Here is a 15,534-nt window from a genome sequence, read left to right as displayed (position 1 = left end):
TTTACTGGAAATTGTAGTATAACTTAAAGTATTTGTCTTATTTTCACTATAATATAGTCTAGGTAGAAAAACTGAAACTCATTATCACATTAGATGGCAGTTTTAACACATTTCTATCAAAACATGTTATACAAAATGCTTCAACAGTGTATAAGTGAAGTGGTCATGTATATCATTAGTTATAGTAAATTTCTGTAATGTTTAAGATGGGAAACATTAAAGAATGATTATAATGTCCTTTTATAAAGATATTAAAATAAGTCAATTAAGGTGTATTACATTTTAAATTGAAATTTATAGCTGAGGAAGATCTCATTGCACTTCTGAGACTAGTGATTTGTGATGTTATTTTAAAGACTATACATTATTAATTTTTAAATTTGCTTCTTCTACGGAATTTATTTACTTTCTGCCTTAATATTTTGTCTTAATTGCTTAATAGGTCTATTATTTAGGGAAATTTTTTGTAAGGTCATAAATTTGAAACGCTCCATAAAATGTACAAAAATGTAAATATGTGGGCTTAAAACAAACATTGCCAATCTATTTCTATGGCAAAATATATTAGAAGTTAATTTTTATCAATTTGGGGAGTTTATTAACATGAAAATTTTAGGAATGCTTTAAGTTGCACTTCATTTTTTTCTTTCAAATCCTAACATTACAGGGAGTATTTTACCACTTCCTATGTGACTACAGAGAAAAGTGAGTATTAATTTTGACTCAAAATTAATTTTTGGTAAAGTATAAACAAAGCATATTTAGTGTGTTCCAGAAATATCTCTCATATATATGTCATAGGCTTTTGACTTAGAATTAAGCTCTGCAACACAGGATAAATCTCATTTTATAATTTGTGTATTACTAATCATTAGTTTTAAAATATTCTTAAAGGGGCCCTCCCTGGTGGCGCAGCGGGCTAAAACACAGCACTGAGGATCTAAAGCCACTTCCGCATGAGTTCGATTCCCGCCTGCCCCGGAGGAGACCACATGGCATGGCAGACCTCTCCTGACCCGCCCGCTGCTCCCCTCAGCAATGTACTTCGTTGATCTGCCTGTTCTGTTCCCCACTCTGTCTCTGGTGAAGCCTCTCACCGCCCCTGAGCCTCTGGCCTGTACCCCAGTTCTGTATGCACAAATAAATAATTCTTAAAAAAAAAAAAAAAAAAAAAGATTTATTTAAAAAAAATAAAAAAATAAAAATAAAATAAAATAAAATATTCTTAAAGGGCAATAAAAATCTAAAGTATAATTTTGCAGTCGACTCACCTGTAGAGAATAGCCTTGATCACACTGAAAGGACACCACATCACCAACCATGTATCTGTCTCCAACTTTAATTCCACTGCTAGGAGTTTGTGGCTCAGGACAGGAATCCAAACCTATTGCTAATAATAATAATAACAGTATAACTACATTGAATATGCTTAAAGCGTGTATATCAAATTACTAAAATTGAATAGTGGTATCACTGAAACTAGATTTTACATTGAGACATTAGGAAATGCTGGTTTTTAGAACAATGTACTTCGAAATTTCACTATAAAAAAAAATTCCTTTGAAATTTTCATGGCACTAACCAGAAGCTCACTAGCTATGCTCATACTTGGTTTCTCACATTCCATCTCAATTGTCTTTTACTATAAAACAAACTAAACATCTATTTCTAAAAGGTCTTTAAGTAAAATGAAATGAAGTTTGCAAAACATCTTAGTAAAATGAGTTAACAATTTTGGGGATTTCAGCCACATCCCCCAATTCCTTCTTCCTTTGTACAGAACATGTTCTTTATATGTGAGCTATATTTTGATGTACTTTTTATTTCTACAATTTTTCAATATAAGAAAGATTGGTTTCCCAAACATACTATAATCAGACAGGAGGAAAACATGTAGTTCAGAGACCAGAAAAGTATTATGAAACATCATTATTTTAACATTAGCAATTTATTGTGCAACATAAAAAAATAAAAGCATACTAAACATGAATGGTTTTCCTAAAATGATTCACTTAAAGACTTAAAAATTGATTCTTGTGCCAAAACAGATTTTCTAACATGGGGATATATTAATATGAAAATCTTTTCATCTTCAAAAAAGACGATGTTTGTTATCCATTTATTTGTAATTCATACTTTAAAACAAATCTGATGCGTATGTAAGTAGATAATGGGAATAATCACCACTCCAAAGTCACATACATATTCATTTTGTAAAGACATTAAAACCTAAATCCTAAAATACAACAATGCCTCTTTAATTCCTTTGCTCCCTGACTACATTATTTTCCTCTATAGAGATGTGTCCACAGTACCACTCTGTACATTTCCTTCGTGACACCTAGCATAATCTAATGACAAACAAGAAACTGTGTAATCAGTTCTTCAATATTTATCTTCTCTCTGTGAATGGGAGTTGAACATGGCTTCTTCAGACAGCACTCAATAAACACTGGGTGTATGGATGAATAAACAGTAGGGAAATAAAGTGATTCCCTACACTGATTATTTCCTAATAACTATAAATAATTCTGTAAATAGAACATATTTTTATCTAAAAACACAATGGTCAGAGTAATTAAACATCATGTCTAACTAGGCAACATTTAAAAATAGAAAATTAGGGCCTCCCCAGTGTATAGGCAATATGAAGTCTGCACTATCAATCTACAGCAGCGCCTGCAGCATGATTCCTATCCTTTGCCAGGCCAGGAGCTGAACCACCTGGCACAGCAGACCTCTCTTGCCTCTTCCACTGCTCCCTTCAGCAGTGCATTTCATAGATCTGTCTGTTCTGCTCTTTGCTCTGTCTCTGGTGAATCCTCTCACTCCCCTGCTCCTCACATCTCTGGCTTACACCTCTGTTCTTGTATGCATAAATAAAAATAAATCTTAAAAAAGTAAGAACAGAAAATCATTTAAATAGTGACTTTGTTAGAGTTATAATTAGAACAGTAATTAAGGCAACTAAAGCAAGGATCGGAGTGCCTATTTGGGAACACATCAAAGGTGGTTCTTAAAGAGATAAGGGGAGTCTATGCGCAGAATTCCATTACCTGGTGTTTCCATTTACTTTGTGCTCTTAATATGACTCAAAATCTTAGTAATTTTCAATTTATGGACAAGGAATAACTACCATTAAATTATGACCTACTTGTAAAATTGTAATGATTAATGATTCATTTCCCCAGCTTAGTTTGAAATCCAAGAGGGCATACGTTTATTAATTTATTATACTTAATGGGCCTTACACATTCAATTAATCTGATATACAGAGCCCTGTTCAGGAATTACTGCATAACCCCCCCCAAGGGGAATTATAATATAAACATATGTCTTCTCACTATGATTTCAACTTCCTTTGGTATAAACGTAGTTTCTTGGGAATCCCTGAACAGCACATTTATTACTCTTCAGCAGTAAGATCATCATTACTGAGAATGGCAAATTTTATACACATTTATTTCTTTTATTTCTCTCAAGTATACCACTCAGGGTCATATGCAAAGAAAACCATTAATATTCAGAAGTGGTGATTTCCTTTTCCCACAGGAAGATAAATAAATGCATGTTACAATAAAAAATGTTACAATAATGACACTGAATATTGAGACATGTTTTTTAAGAAAACTTCTCATGACATATATAGAGTGAAATGTTTATGAGTTTTAACTAAAATTTTGATACAAATCCTGTAAATTATGTAACAACAATTTTATAAGATAAAAACTTTATATGCAAATAATTGCAGAGAAGAATGAACGGAAGGAGATATTTCACTACCATTTAGCCACGGTTATAATTCTTGATTGTGAAATTATTGGTGACCCATAGGTCCTTTCCTGAATTTTTTCTACACTTTACAATGAACATGAGTTATTTTTATAATACAATCACTTATCTATTAAATGAAACAGTTAGAAGAACAGAACACACTTTCTTCTGTTTTTTTCTGAGAGCAGTTGAGTCAGATCAGCCAGCTGTGGGATAGGATTGTTTCAGGCAAGAAAGTAAGATAATGAAGTAATCAGGTAAGACAGAGAAGTCATCATTTTGCAGTTTTTTTAAATGTATATAAAGAAAATAATACAGAAATAGTTAAATATGTTGAAATTCAAATGTTAGTTTTTATTTACATAAGCACTTGAATGCTTATAGTTTAAAATTAACTTCTTTAACAATTATTAAAGAAGATATTATTAAATCACTTTCTTAGAAGTGACAAAACCAATAGAATATTTGTAGAAATCACTATAAGAGAAATTTTATTAACATGCTAAAATGTATCACCCTTGTTTAACCCAGTCAAACAAAATAATGAATTGTTTTATCTCCATGAGTAAAATTATGCAAAATAATGTCCTTGGAGAACAAAGATGTTCTCTGCTAGAATATTTAAAATATAGGAAATGGATGAAAATTAACTCAAAATTAATTAAAGACTCGGACTTAAGATGTGAAGAAAACACAGGAAAACCACAGCACAATATTGGTGTCATTGAAGGCTTTGGGTCTTGGTCCAACTACAAAGTAACTTGTAACTTGAATGTTTCTGGATACCCTCTTAGGAGGAAAAATTATGAATTAGAGCCCTTGATGGGCCGTGGTAATTTAGGGATACATGTATTTAATTACTTATGCTTAACTTAATTAACATTTACCTGAGTATTCATCTATAATAATTATCAGAGTTTAGCCTATAAAGGTAAGTCTGAATCACAAAATGTTCACTGAAATCAGATCTATGAGTACCATGTAATCCTTAATTACAAGCATCTATTATATTCTGTGTATCATGACAGATGTTGAAAAAACAAAGCTCCAACAGCAACATAAATAACCACTCTCTAAAGAAACTGGCTGGAAGATTGCTGGCTAAAAAGAGGTGGATAATACAATTACAGTAAATAAAGATCAACTTTTGATTAAGTAACTTCATAAAATATCACCTACGTAAGTCTAGACAAATGATATTTTATCAATTCTTTATAATGAGTGGGAAGGCAATTATATACTGTGATACACAAATTGGCATGCATGAATTATATGAATGAAGTCCTAACTGATGTTTTTTTTTTTTTCTTGTTAAATTTTTGGAAAGGGAGCAGAAATTAAACTGAAAAGAGAGGCAGAAAAAATAAATTTTGTTATATTGTATCACGACAGTATATTTATGTATGTTTAAGATCCAGCAAACAAAATACCCTAGGAATAAGAAAGAAAATATGTCAAGACAAATTGACAATAATTTAAGTTGGTTGAGTTATGTGAATGATTCAAAACAGAATGGTTCTTCTAAACATAACAAAAATACTGACTTCATCATGATAAAATGAGAAGACCAGAAGCAGTGTTATTAGATCAAGACATAATTAAAAAAATAAAAAAAGGAATACAAAAAAGCATAATATTTGCAGAATTCAAAAACTTAGGCTAAAACCATCTCTAAATCATCAACACAAAGTGGTAAGAGATAATTGTGAAACAAATTTTGATTAAAAGAAAAGAGGAAACAACCTTATAAATCTCTAATGGCCTTATTGGGTTAAGAAAGGAAATGTGTTTAGAAAGATCAATTACATGTATTTTTGTGTAATATATTCTGAGTTAACGGCAACTGAAATTAGAAGTTTCAAATAATTTAATTTGGGCAGAAGGTATTTCTACAATTAATATTTTATGAGTAAATGTGCCTGGGCACATTAGTTAGAATAAGAAATTTAGCTTCAATAAAAATATAATTAATCTTAGAATCTCGATCTTTCTCAAATAATCAATTATCTAATTAGCCCAAGGGAGGAGACCATTTTTAGTGATTATAAAAGTAAACTCATTAAAACCTAATGCATGAATTCTTAAGCATATTGCTCAACGATGAGAAGTAGTAAAACAGCTATTGTGCTAAATTGAATCTTTTGTTACTTCTATAAGCTATAGCTAAATGGATATGTTTCTGATTATTTGCTATTTTATGACATTTTATGCTTTTGGATTTACATACCAAACCTCTATCCATTATATATGATAGAAAGATGTTCAGTTCAGACCACCTGAGTTTTCTTGAGATTTATAGCAAAATTATTTTTCTCATATATCATGAATATGCTCAAGGGTGGGAGGAGAAAAAAATATATTCATGATGGTAACAAGTACTTTTTCTTTCCTGAGAGAATGAGTCCTGAGATTTGAACAGCATGGAATTTGCAAACACCGTCACTGTGTGAAATTTTATTTCTAAAACATGTACATGTTTTAAATGTACCAAAATTAAAAGCTACAAAAGGATGCCCCATGGTCCTTTTAGAATATTCAAATCGGGAGATTTATATGTGTTTCTCAGGTACTCCCTGGTTACACAAGGGTTAAAGTCTCAGTGCTATCAACTATCACCAGTCATTATGGAATGAGTTTGATTCTGACCAGAAAGATGACCCACATTCCACAGCAAATCTCTCTTGTCTCACCCTGCTGCTTCCCTCAGAAGTGTATTTCTATCAATTTATCTGTTCTGCTCCCCACTCTGTCTCTGATGAATCCTTACAACCCCAGCACCTCTAGCCTACACCTCAGTTCTTGTATGCATAAATAAATAAATATTTTCAAATAAACAACACCAAAAACAAATAAAAGGGACTGGAAAAACAGCCCCAGATTCACTCAGTTATGGGAATTCAGCAGTTTTAAGACCGTCAGCGACTGGACTGGGTGGATTTTGGCGCCCACTGTACCAATCTTCCAGAAGGCTGTTGTGGGCCTGTAAAAGTGGAGCCCTCTGGCAGCCAACCAAGCAAATGTAACTGTTCACGGTTTTGCTGCTGTTACAATCTGGCAAGAAAGGTAAAGACCTGGGTCTGGGCACCTGCTAGGCTGCATGAGTGTGGGCTGTGTGCCAGTTGTTCAGCCACTGCAGCTCATATTTGGAGTGTCACTTGTCTGCTGCTGCACTGGGGCGTGTTGGCAGCTCTGGAAGAATCTCCTTTAGCAACTTCTGTTTTGGTGAATTGGAACCTACCCCTAGAGTCTGGCAGCTGTTTGCTTTAGGTTGGTAGAAGTAGGAAGACAACATCTTGGACACATGGCTTGATGTTCCAGAGAAGAGCTCTGTGTCTTCAGTGGAAGGAAGAGGGCCATCTTAATTGCTTTTAAAAAACTTAAAAAAACACTGGAGACTGTTTCAGGTGGGCCGTTTTTTGGCTTCAGTAACTCTTCTTTTACACTCATTATTAAAAAAAAATTCCATTGTTGTTGTTCTCTGAGCCTAAGTAGTGTTGTGATTGTGTTCATGGGTGAAGAATTCAGACCCAAACTGACCAGTGAACAGTTTGGGTAATGCCCTTGGCCAGTTTTTTTTTTTTTTTTTTAAGATTTATTTATTTGTGCATACAGAACTGGGGTACAGGCCAGAGGCTCAGGGGCAGTGAGAGGCTTCACCAGAGACAGAGTGGGGAGCAGAACAGGCAGATCGACGAAGTACACTGCTGAGGGGAGCAGCGGGCAGGTCAGGAGAGGTCTGCCACACCATGTGGTCACCTCCAGGGCAGGCAGAAATCGAACTCATGCGGAAGTGGCTTTAGATTCTCAGTGCTGTGCTTTAACCGGCTGTGCCACCAGGGAGGGCTAACCCTTGGCCAGTTTTAATGCCCTCTGCTGCCCCATTTGACTCGAGCCCCCCACCTCCCTGTCCTATACCCCAGATGTTGTATGCATAAGTAAATAAATAAATCTTTAAAGATAAATAAATGTGTGCCTCAATGTCAATGAATTTAAAGAAACGTGAAGGACATTATACATACATACATACATATATATATATATATGTATGTATAGTCATTTCTATACTGTAACTGATGAGCTTCTACCAGGCTCCAAATGGCAGAACAACTAAAAGTAATCACTCTTGGCCCTCCCTGGTGGCGCAGCGGCTTAAAGCACTGCACTAAGAAACTAAAGCCACTTCCACATGAGTTCGATCCCCGCCTGCCCCGGAGGTGACCACATGGCGAGGCAGACCTCTCCTGACCCACCCGCTGCTCCCCTCAGCAGTGTATTTTGTCGATCTGCCTGTTATGCTCCCGGCTCTGTCTCTGGTGAATCCTCTCACCCTCCACATCTCTGGCCTGTACCCCAGTTCTGTACGAATAAATAAATAAATCTTAAAAAAAAAAAAAAGTAATCACTCTTTGCAGAGACCTAATGGCAAATGGCATTTCATGAAGTAGGAACATTTCATGAACTAGGAACATATTCCCTAGCAAGACCTGTATTATTATAAAACATGTCATTAAAGCCAGGTTTATATATATATATTGATTTTTAAAATGATTGTATACATATATATATATGTATACAATCATTTATATATATATATGTATACAATCATTTATATATATATATATAAAATTTTATACATATATATATATAGTATACAATCATTTTAAAAATCAACAGGAAACTGGTGTTTATGTATAAAATGTGTGTACTAATTATTGATGAGACATGTTCTATAATAAAACATTTCTTTATTTTCAGTTCCACATTTCACACATCTTTAATGTCAATATTGCTCTGAGGGAAAAAAAAATATGAAGCAATTAACAAAACAATATAAACTGAAATTATCAATTCAAGAACTAATCCCCATTTCCCAGTGATCTTGTGCATCAAGAGACATGAAAATTTTATACTTCATTTGAGAAATATATTGGAGAGAAGTTATTAACTCAGAACAACTACATTTATTCACATAAATACTAACAAGCACACATTCCCAATACTAAAGATGATGCAACTTCAGGTCAACTTAAAATAATTCAACTAAGAAAACATCAAAATATTCCATATGTGTGCTTGATTAATTTTCCATCTCTACTGAGCAGAGAGATGTGTGTCACTCAAATTTTGTAACTCTGGTATGTTTGCCCCCATTTTCCTCATTTTTCTCAAATTACTAGCAAATATACCTCTTTTCACTCTTCTTGTATTCTTTCTCTTGAATGTTTAATCCCATTTGCTACTAACAGAAGCAAAATTGATGCTTTTTATTAACTTTATAGTAATGTTGTCTACCTGTTTAATTATTATGTAATTTGCTAGATAGGTAACAGATAACTTAGCAGATATTATGCTAAAATCAACAGACATTAGTTTCAGAAAAAAATGCTTAAAATATCCAAATTGATATTTATCACTTCATTTTATATATCTGAAATTTGTAAAAGTAGACCTGATACAACTTAGTTGTGGAAAACCTGTAAATTCCAAAAGTAGGCAATTTGAAGAATATGACCAAAATTGATACACAAGTAGTAAATGTGGTATATACATGTATCACTTTTGTTGTTACTTTGCAGGCATCATCATATGTGCCTCCCATACAAGCTTCACCTTTTAAAGAACATACCCATACTGACATTATCAACTGCTAAAATAGAAAAAAAAAATTGATTCCTAAAGTCTAATATATGAGGTCTTATTATTACAGATGCATGAAAGTACTTATGTTGATCTTGATTTATTTAATTTAATCACTAAGATTTTAAAACCAAAGAAATAACATGAAAATGTGAAATACCAGCTCTCCAATGGGATTAAGCAAATCTATGACCACAAAGAAAGTGATATAATATAAAGTATAACTGAAAGCAGAATATTAGTAACCTGAGAACTCTCTCTACTCCTGTCTCTCACCCCTTAAATCTAACTGACCAAAATTCTTTACAATTTTACCTCATTATCTACTGTTTGATGATCTCGTTTACATAGCCGCCATAATTCCAACAGAATGTCTCATCTGAATCACTGCAACCACATTTCCTTGGGTTATTTTCTTTATACAATGCCTTTGGCATTTCCAAAATAAAAGTGGCTTTCAAAAATTCAAAACTCCCAGATGGTGCAAGAGGTTAAAGCACAGCACTATGAGGCTATCAACAATCACTGCAGCATGAGTTCAATCTCTGACCTGGGAACTAACTCACATGGCACAGCAGACCTCTCCTCACCCACCTGCTTGCTCTCCTCAGCAGTGCATTTCAGTAAATCCACCTCTTCTGCTCCCCACTCTGTCTCTGGTGAATCCTTTCACCCCCACCCTCACACCTCTGATGTACCCAAGTTCTTGTATGCATATATAAATAAATCTTTAACAAACTTCAAAACTTATAATGTTTCATCCCAAAGTGAAACACATTCATGAATCTCATTTTTCTACAAAAGATAGGAAGGATCTGCCATCTCCTTAGTCTAATCTTCCAACACTTAAAATCTCTTGACAATTCTAATCACAGAAATTCATCTAATGAACAATCAAGGATGAGATGTAGTGAGGTCTTATCTTGCACCTGGAAGAGAAAAACATACTTTACATGATAATCTTAATTTATTTGGAAACAATACACCAATGTCATTATTATCCCATGTTACAGATGAGGAAACTGTTTACAGAAAGCCTTAGGAATTGCCTCTTGTCACATGTTCAGCAAACTTAAGTCTGATTCTAGAAGGAATTTTCTGTGTCCTAATAAATACTTGATGAATAAATAAGTAGACTTTTTGTATATTTGGGAAATGATAGAGAGATAGAAATTTAAAGAAGGAAATTGTAATGAGGGCTGTAGTGTTATAGGATCAGAGGCGCCAGAAACAAATGGTCTGAGTTCCCATCCCACGTTTACTACATTCTAACTTTACAGACTGGAAATCTGAGCATATTAATTAAACTAAAGATTTGCCATCCATAAAATAGCATTAAATGTAACATATACCTCAAGGATTGGGGGGATTAAATATATTTATGTCTATAAAATATTTAGTATGGGTTTTAACATATATTAGGCAACTGAATTATGTTATCTTTTTAAATTATTAATGATGATACAATGATTACACTAATGATGACAGAGATGTTATCTATCAATGAAGAACTAAGCAACCATTCAATATTTACTATTTTGAGTGTTCTAGTATTAATGGCAACTTATTCTTTGGGTGTTCTAGAAACTGAAAGCCAACATGAATAGACAAGTCAGTGTGAGCCCCAAATATTAGAATTTGCAAAGTTTTAAATATTTTTCCTTGATTCTATTATTTTAAAAGAAAATAATATATGTAGAAGTAGACACGCAGAGATAGAAAAATTCTTTATAAATACAAACTAACACCTGAGAACATAAAGTTATTCAAAGTTGTTAAAGACAGTTTTTCTTCCAAGGAAAGGTAGTTTTCTCAATTCACTCCTAGTTCTTTAAGGAGAAGAACAAATGAATCTATTAAACTTGATACATTTTATATTGGTAGCTTATTGGCAATCAGACCTTTAGGTATCAACCATGTCATAAGCTATAATTATGTAAAGTAAGTAGTCGCCTTTGGATAAAAATAAATTTTAAATTTACTTTTTAAATTTCACACACACACACATTATTGGAACATAAAAGAGCAACATTTGGTGATATGTTACCAGAAAAGAAAAAGATATGCAATAGACTGCCCTCAAGTCTCAAATGCTTAACATTCTGAGAGATAATTAAAACATGTTAATTAACTAAATATTGATAACTGCAAAACAACCCAATATATTTTTTAGTCAGTCTGTCTTTCCTCTGCTTAAAACTCCTTAATGACTCCCACATCAGTTAGAATAAAAGATAACTTCTTAGAATAGTGTATAAGACCCAAGTCCCTCTTCTGTCTCTCACCTAATTTCCTTCCATTCTCGTTTCTTTGCTGTTTTAAATATTTATATTTTAGGTGTTTGCTCAGGCTGCTCTCTATGACACTTTCCTTGCACAAGGACAAAACTCATTCCTGCTGTGCCTTCCTTCCCCCTTGTCCAAATGTCACCTCTATATATGAAGTACCTAAAACAACATAGCATCCTTCACTGTAGTCCTAATGTTCTTGATTCCTGAGTTTTCTATGGATGTATTTTTATGAGTTAATTACCTTGTAAAATATTATATAGGTTATTAATCTATCACATTTTGTCTTTTTTACGTACGTTTCTAACATGTAAATTCCAGGTAGTTTATGAACTATGTGAAATATGATTGACAAACACAGGTGTTTAGCAAGTATTTGTTGAATTGATGACTACACAGGTACTGAGGATAGTGAAAGAAGGAGATTTCAGAAGTCAGAGAAAGAAAAAAGCAAGTTGGAATGGGTTGATTATGTCAGTATTGTTAAAATTTAGCTAGAAAAAAAAAGAAGTGGAGCATGTTAGGTGGTGGAGGGATGGAAGTGCTGAGCAGGAGGGAAGGAAGGTATGACATATCAAGGAAATCTATAAGTATTTCACAGGATTAAGTGGTAAAGCATCTAGTGCATGTAAAAACTCTCAAGAAGCCATTGTCGGAATAAGAAGTAAAAGAATGTTGTCATCTATTTAGTAACATGAAAGCAATATGAAATGACTAAATAGGACTCTAAAAACATTAATGAAACCAAAGTGTGGAAAGGATAGATTAGGCAAAGGGATATCTGATTTGCATCATCATCATCATCATCATCATCATCATCATCAGGAATTCCAAAGTTAAAATGTCATGATCTAAGTTCCGTGGAGAAAAGAACACTACACCATAAATATCAACTGATTTGTGAGCATTTACCTTTGAAGTACATAAAAAGCAAGACATATATGTCCAGTAACTATGCCATCAGAGAATCTAGATTTGTGTGCTTGTGTGTGTATGTGTGTGTGGGGTAAACCTTAGTGAGTGGGAGAATCATATAGAGAAAATACTCAATTGGTAGGAGAAATCATAGCCAAAAATCCATTCCCCAAGACACAAGAACACCTTACATGGTACCTGAAACATTTACTATTTAGATATCCCTCAGGAATACAGAAAAAGACAACTTAAAACAAAAACAGACAAAAAACCCAAAAACCAAAAAACATGAAATCTGTCCTTTTTATAGCAAACTTTAATGTATTTTGCATCTGTTTCTGGTATTCATAGTGTGATTATGAGACCGTGATTTCCCTTTTGTGATTCCTCCCTTTTGTTACCCTGTGGACAAAAACTTTATCTGAGAGAATGACCAAAAAAAGACTAAGGTGTGCAATAAAATGGGTGTGTGTCTTCTCAATGGCTATAATAAAACTACACTGTTAAATCCCCTACACACATATACACACTAGTTTTCCCAGTAATCAGTTGCTTGAGATTTTGCTTTCTAATTATCAAGATAGAAATACACACACACACACACACACACACAATCTTTTTAATATTAATTTAAAAACAGTTTTCTTTTATAGAGACTACTGTACTCTCACACTTGGAGAGCCTCAATCAAATGGCCTTTGAAATTGGACTGTTCTGCTGGACAATATTCCAACCACCACTACTCTATATAGCATTTGATCCAGCAGTAGTCTCATAACTATTATTTGATAGGTTGTAAACAGCACAGTTAAAATGTCCATGACTTGCTCATTATTTTGTCCTTAATTATTGGAGCAGAAGGTATTATTCATTTTAATTCTATTAAGAGATAATTAAATGTCTTTACTCAATCTTCTCCCACTCCCATACACTTACTCTGAACTAGGTGCCATTTCCCCAACTATCCACATAGCATGGCTGTGTCTGAACATGAGGTCTTAATGATGAAAATACCTACTCCTTCTCTAAAAACAAAATCTCATGCTTACTCATAAGAACTCAGCAAATGTTCACCTGCTATTTGAAGTATTTACTGACCTTCCTTATCATTTTTGTGCATTCCGTTTTGTTATAAATATCTACAACACTATTTTATTGCTTATTTCTTAGGCTCTAATAAAGAGTTAAAACCAAAAATGCAGATATACAGAGAGAACTCCCACAACTGAATAGCTAGTAATAATAACTTCATAGAAAATGAGCAAAGGATTTGAATAGATATTTTTCCAAAGAAGACAAACTAATGACAATCAGATACATGAAAATATGCTCACATTAATAATAATCAAGAAGATATAGGTTAAAACTACATTAAGATATTGTAGTCAAGAGATAACAAGTATTAGTAAGGATGTGGCAATAAGGGAACTTGTATGCAGCAGATGGAAATGAAAATTGGTACAGCAACTGTAGACACTACTGGAGGGGCTGCAGAAATGTTTAACAATGTTTTACAAAATAAAGTTTTAACAGTGGTACTTCTGAGTATATACATGCAAAGAAAATGAAATCAGGATCTCTGGGAGATATGTTTAGTCTGTGTTAAGTGTAGCATTATTCACAATAACCCAGACTGGTAAAATACCAAATATCCATCAATGGCTCAATGGATAGAAACGACAGATTATGGACATACTGGGATAATGGTCAGGATTAGGTAACTGTCATAGACCACAACCTTCAAGAACCTGGAGGACATTCTGCTAAGTCAGACACAGGAAGCTACATACTATCTGATGTCACTTACATGGGATATCCAAAATACCTCATGTAATCAGAGGCATTTTAGAAAAATAGAATTGAATGGAGAACACTGGTTTACAGAAGCTCAGAGAAGCTGCTCTTCAACAAGTATAAAGATTCATTTATGCAAAAAGAATAAATTCTAGAGATCTGGTGTACAGCAGAATGCCCATAGTTTACAACAATATAGTGTGTTTGTATAAATATATAGACCAATACATGTGTGTATAGTTGGTATACATTTTATTTGTTATGTATTTATTTATTTTTTAACCATCTTGTTTTTCCAAATACAGGCTTTCTCTCCTCAAGTGTGTGGTCACCATAGTTTTTCCATATCAAAGCACCCAAGGTTTTCCACCACAGTCTGCTGTGCTTTTCTCTCCTGCCCCATTTTTAAAAATAAATATTATAGGTCTCACTTAGAAAATTTGCTAAGAGAGTAGAGTTTATAATTGTTTCTTATCAAAATAAATAAATGAAAAGCCTTGTAAGTTCTGATGAAAACCACTAGAAACTTATACATGTAATTTTGAAACTAAAAGAACACTTCAAAATTTAAAACATGATCAGATCTTTTCTTTTAAAAAAAAGTACATTTAATTTCTATAGGCAGAAAAGTAATTTAACATAAATTTCATTTTTACTTTCCCAAACAGTACATGATATTATACTTACCTGTATATTCAAGGTGGAACCCTGCAGCAGAAACACTGATGTCTGATTGAAAATTTAGATATAAATTATTAGATGTACTATTCAAAAGGTGGGGTATTGTTGTTCCTGAAAAGATATTCAAAAGACAAACCAATTACCACAGAATAAATGCTATTGTAAGCTAAACAATTTAACTACTAATCAGACAATAGGTTATTACTGAAATTACATTTAATCAAGTGTTTCTTTCAAGAACTTTAAAATAAAAATATTTCTCCCATATTTCTCTTTCATGTTACTGTCTTTGACTATCCTCAAGGAGAAAGACCTTTGATATCACTTTACATTTCTCTTTAAAAGTAGGTAAGAGTGGCCCTCCCTGGTGGCGCAGCGGGTTAAAGCACAGCACTGAGAATCTAAAGCCGCTTCCTCATGAGTTCGATCCCCGCCTGCCCCGGAG

General features: G+C 33.4%; 1 protein-coding gene across 1 annotated transcript in view; it reads right to left on the bottom strand.

The window, feature by feature from the left end:
- Positions 1–15,534, bottom strand: part of CSMD3 (CUB and Sushi multiple domains 3) — a 764,662-nt gene that overhangs the window by 89,997 nt on the left and 659,131 nt on the right. Inside the window, exons 38-39 of the mRNA XM_004679632.2 lie at positions 15,096–15,200; positions 1,272–1,390 (exon numbers count right to left, since the gene is read on the bottom strand). Of these exons, the coding sequence (XP_004679689.1) occupies positions 1,272–1,390; positions 15,096–15,200 (224 nt within the window). The remainder of the gene's footprint in view (positions 1–1,271; positions 1,391–15,095; positions 15,201–15,534) is intronic.

This window comes from Condylura cristata, unplaced genomic scaffold (assembly GCF_000260355.1).
Source record: "Condylura cristata isolate star-nosed mole 26May11 unplaced genomic scaffold, ConCri1.0 scaffold00009, whole genome shotgun sequence".
NCBI lineage: Eukaryota > Metazoa > Chordata > Mammalia > Eulipotyphla > Talpidae > Condylura > Condylura cristata.
The sequence above is the reverse complement of the archived record's forward strand: the minus strand, read 5'-3'. Positions and strand labels throughout refer to the sequence as shown.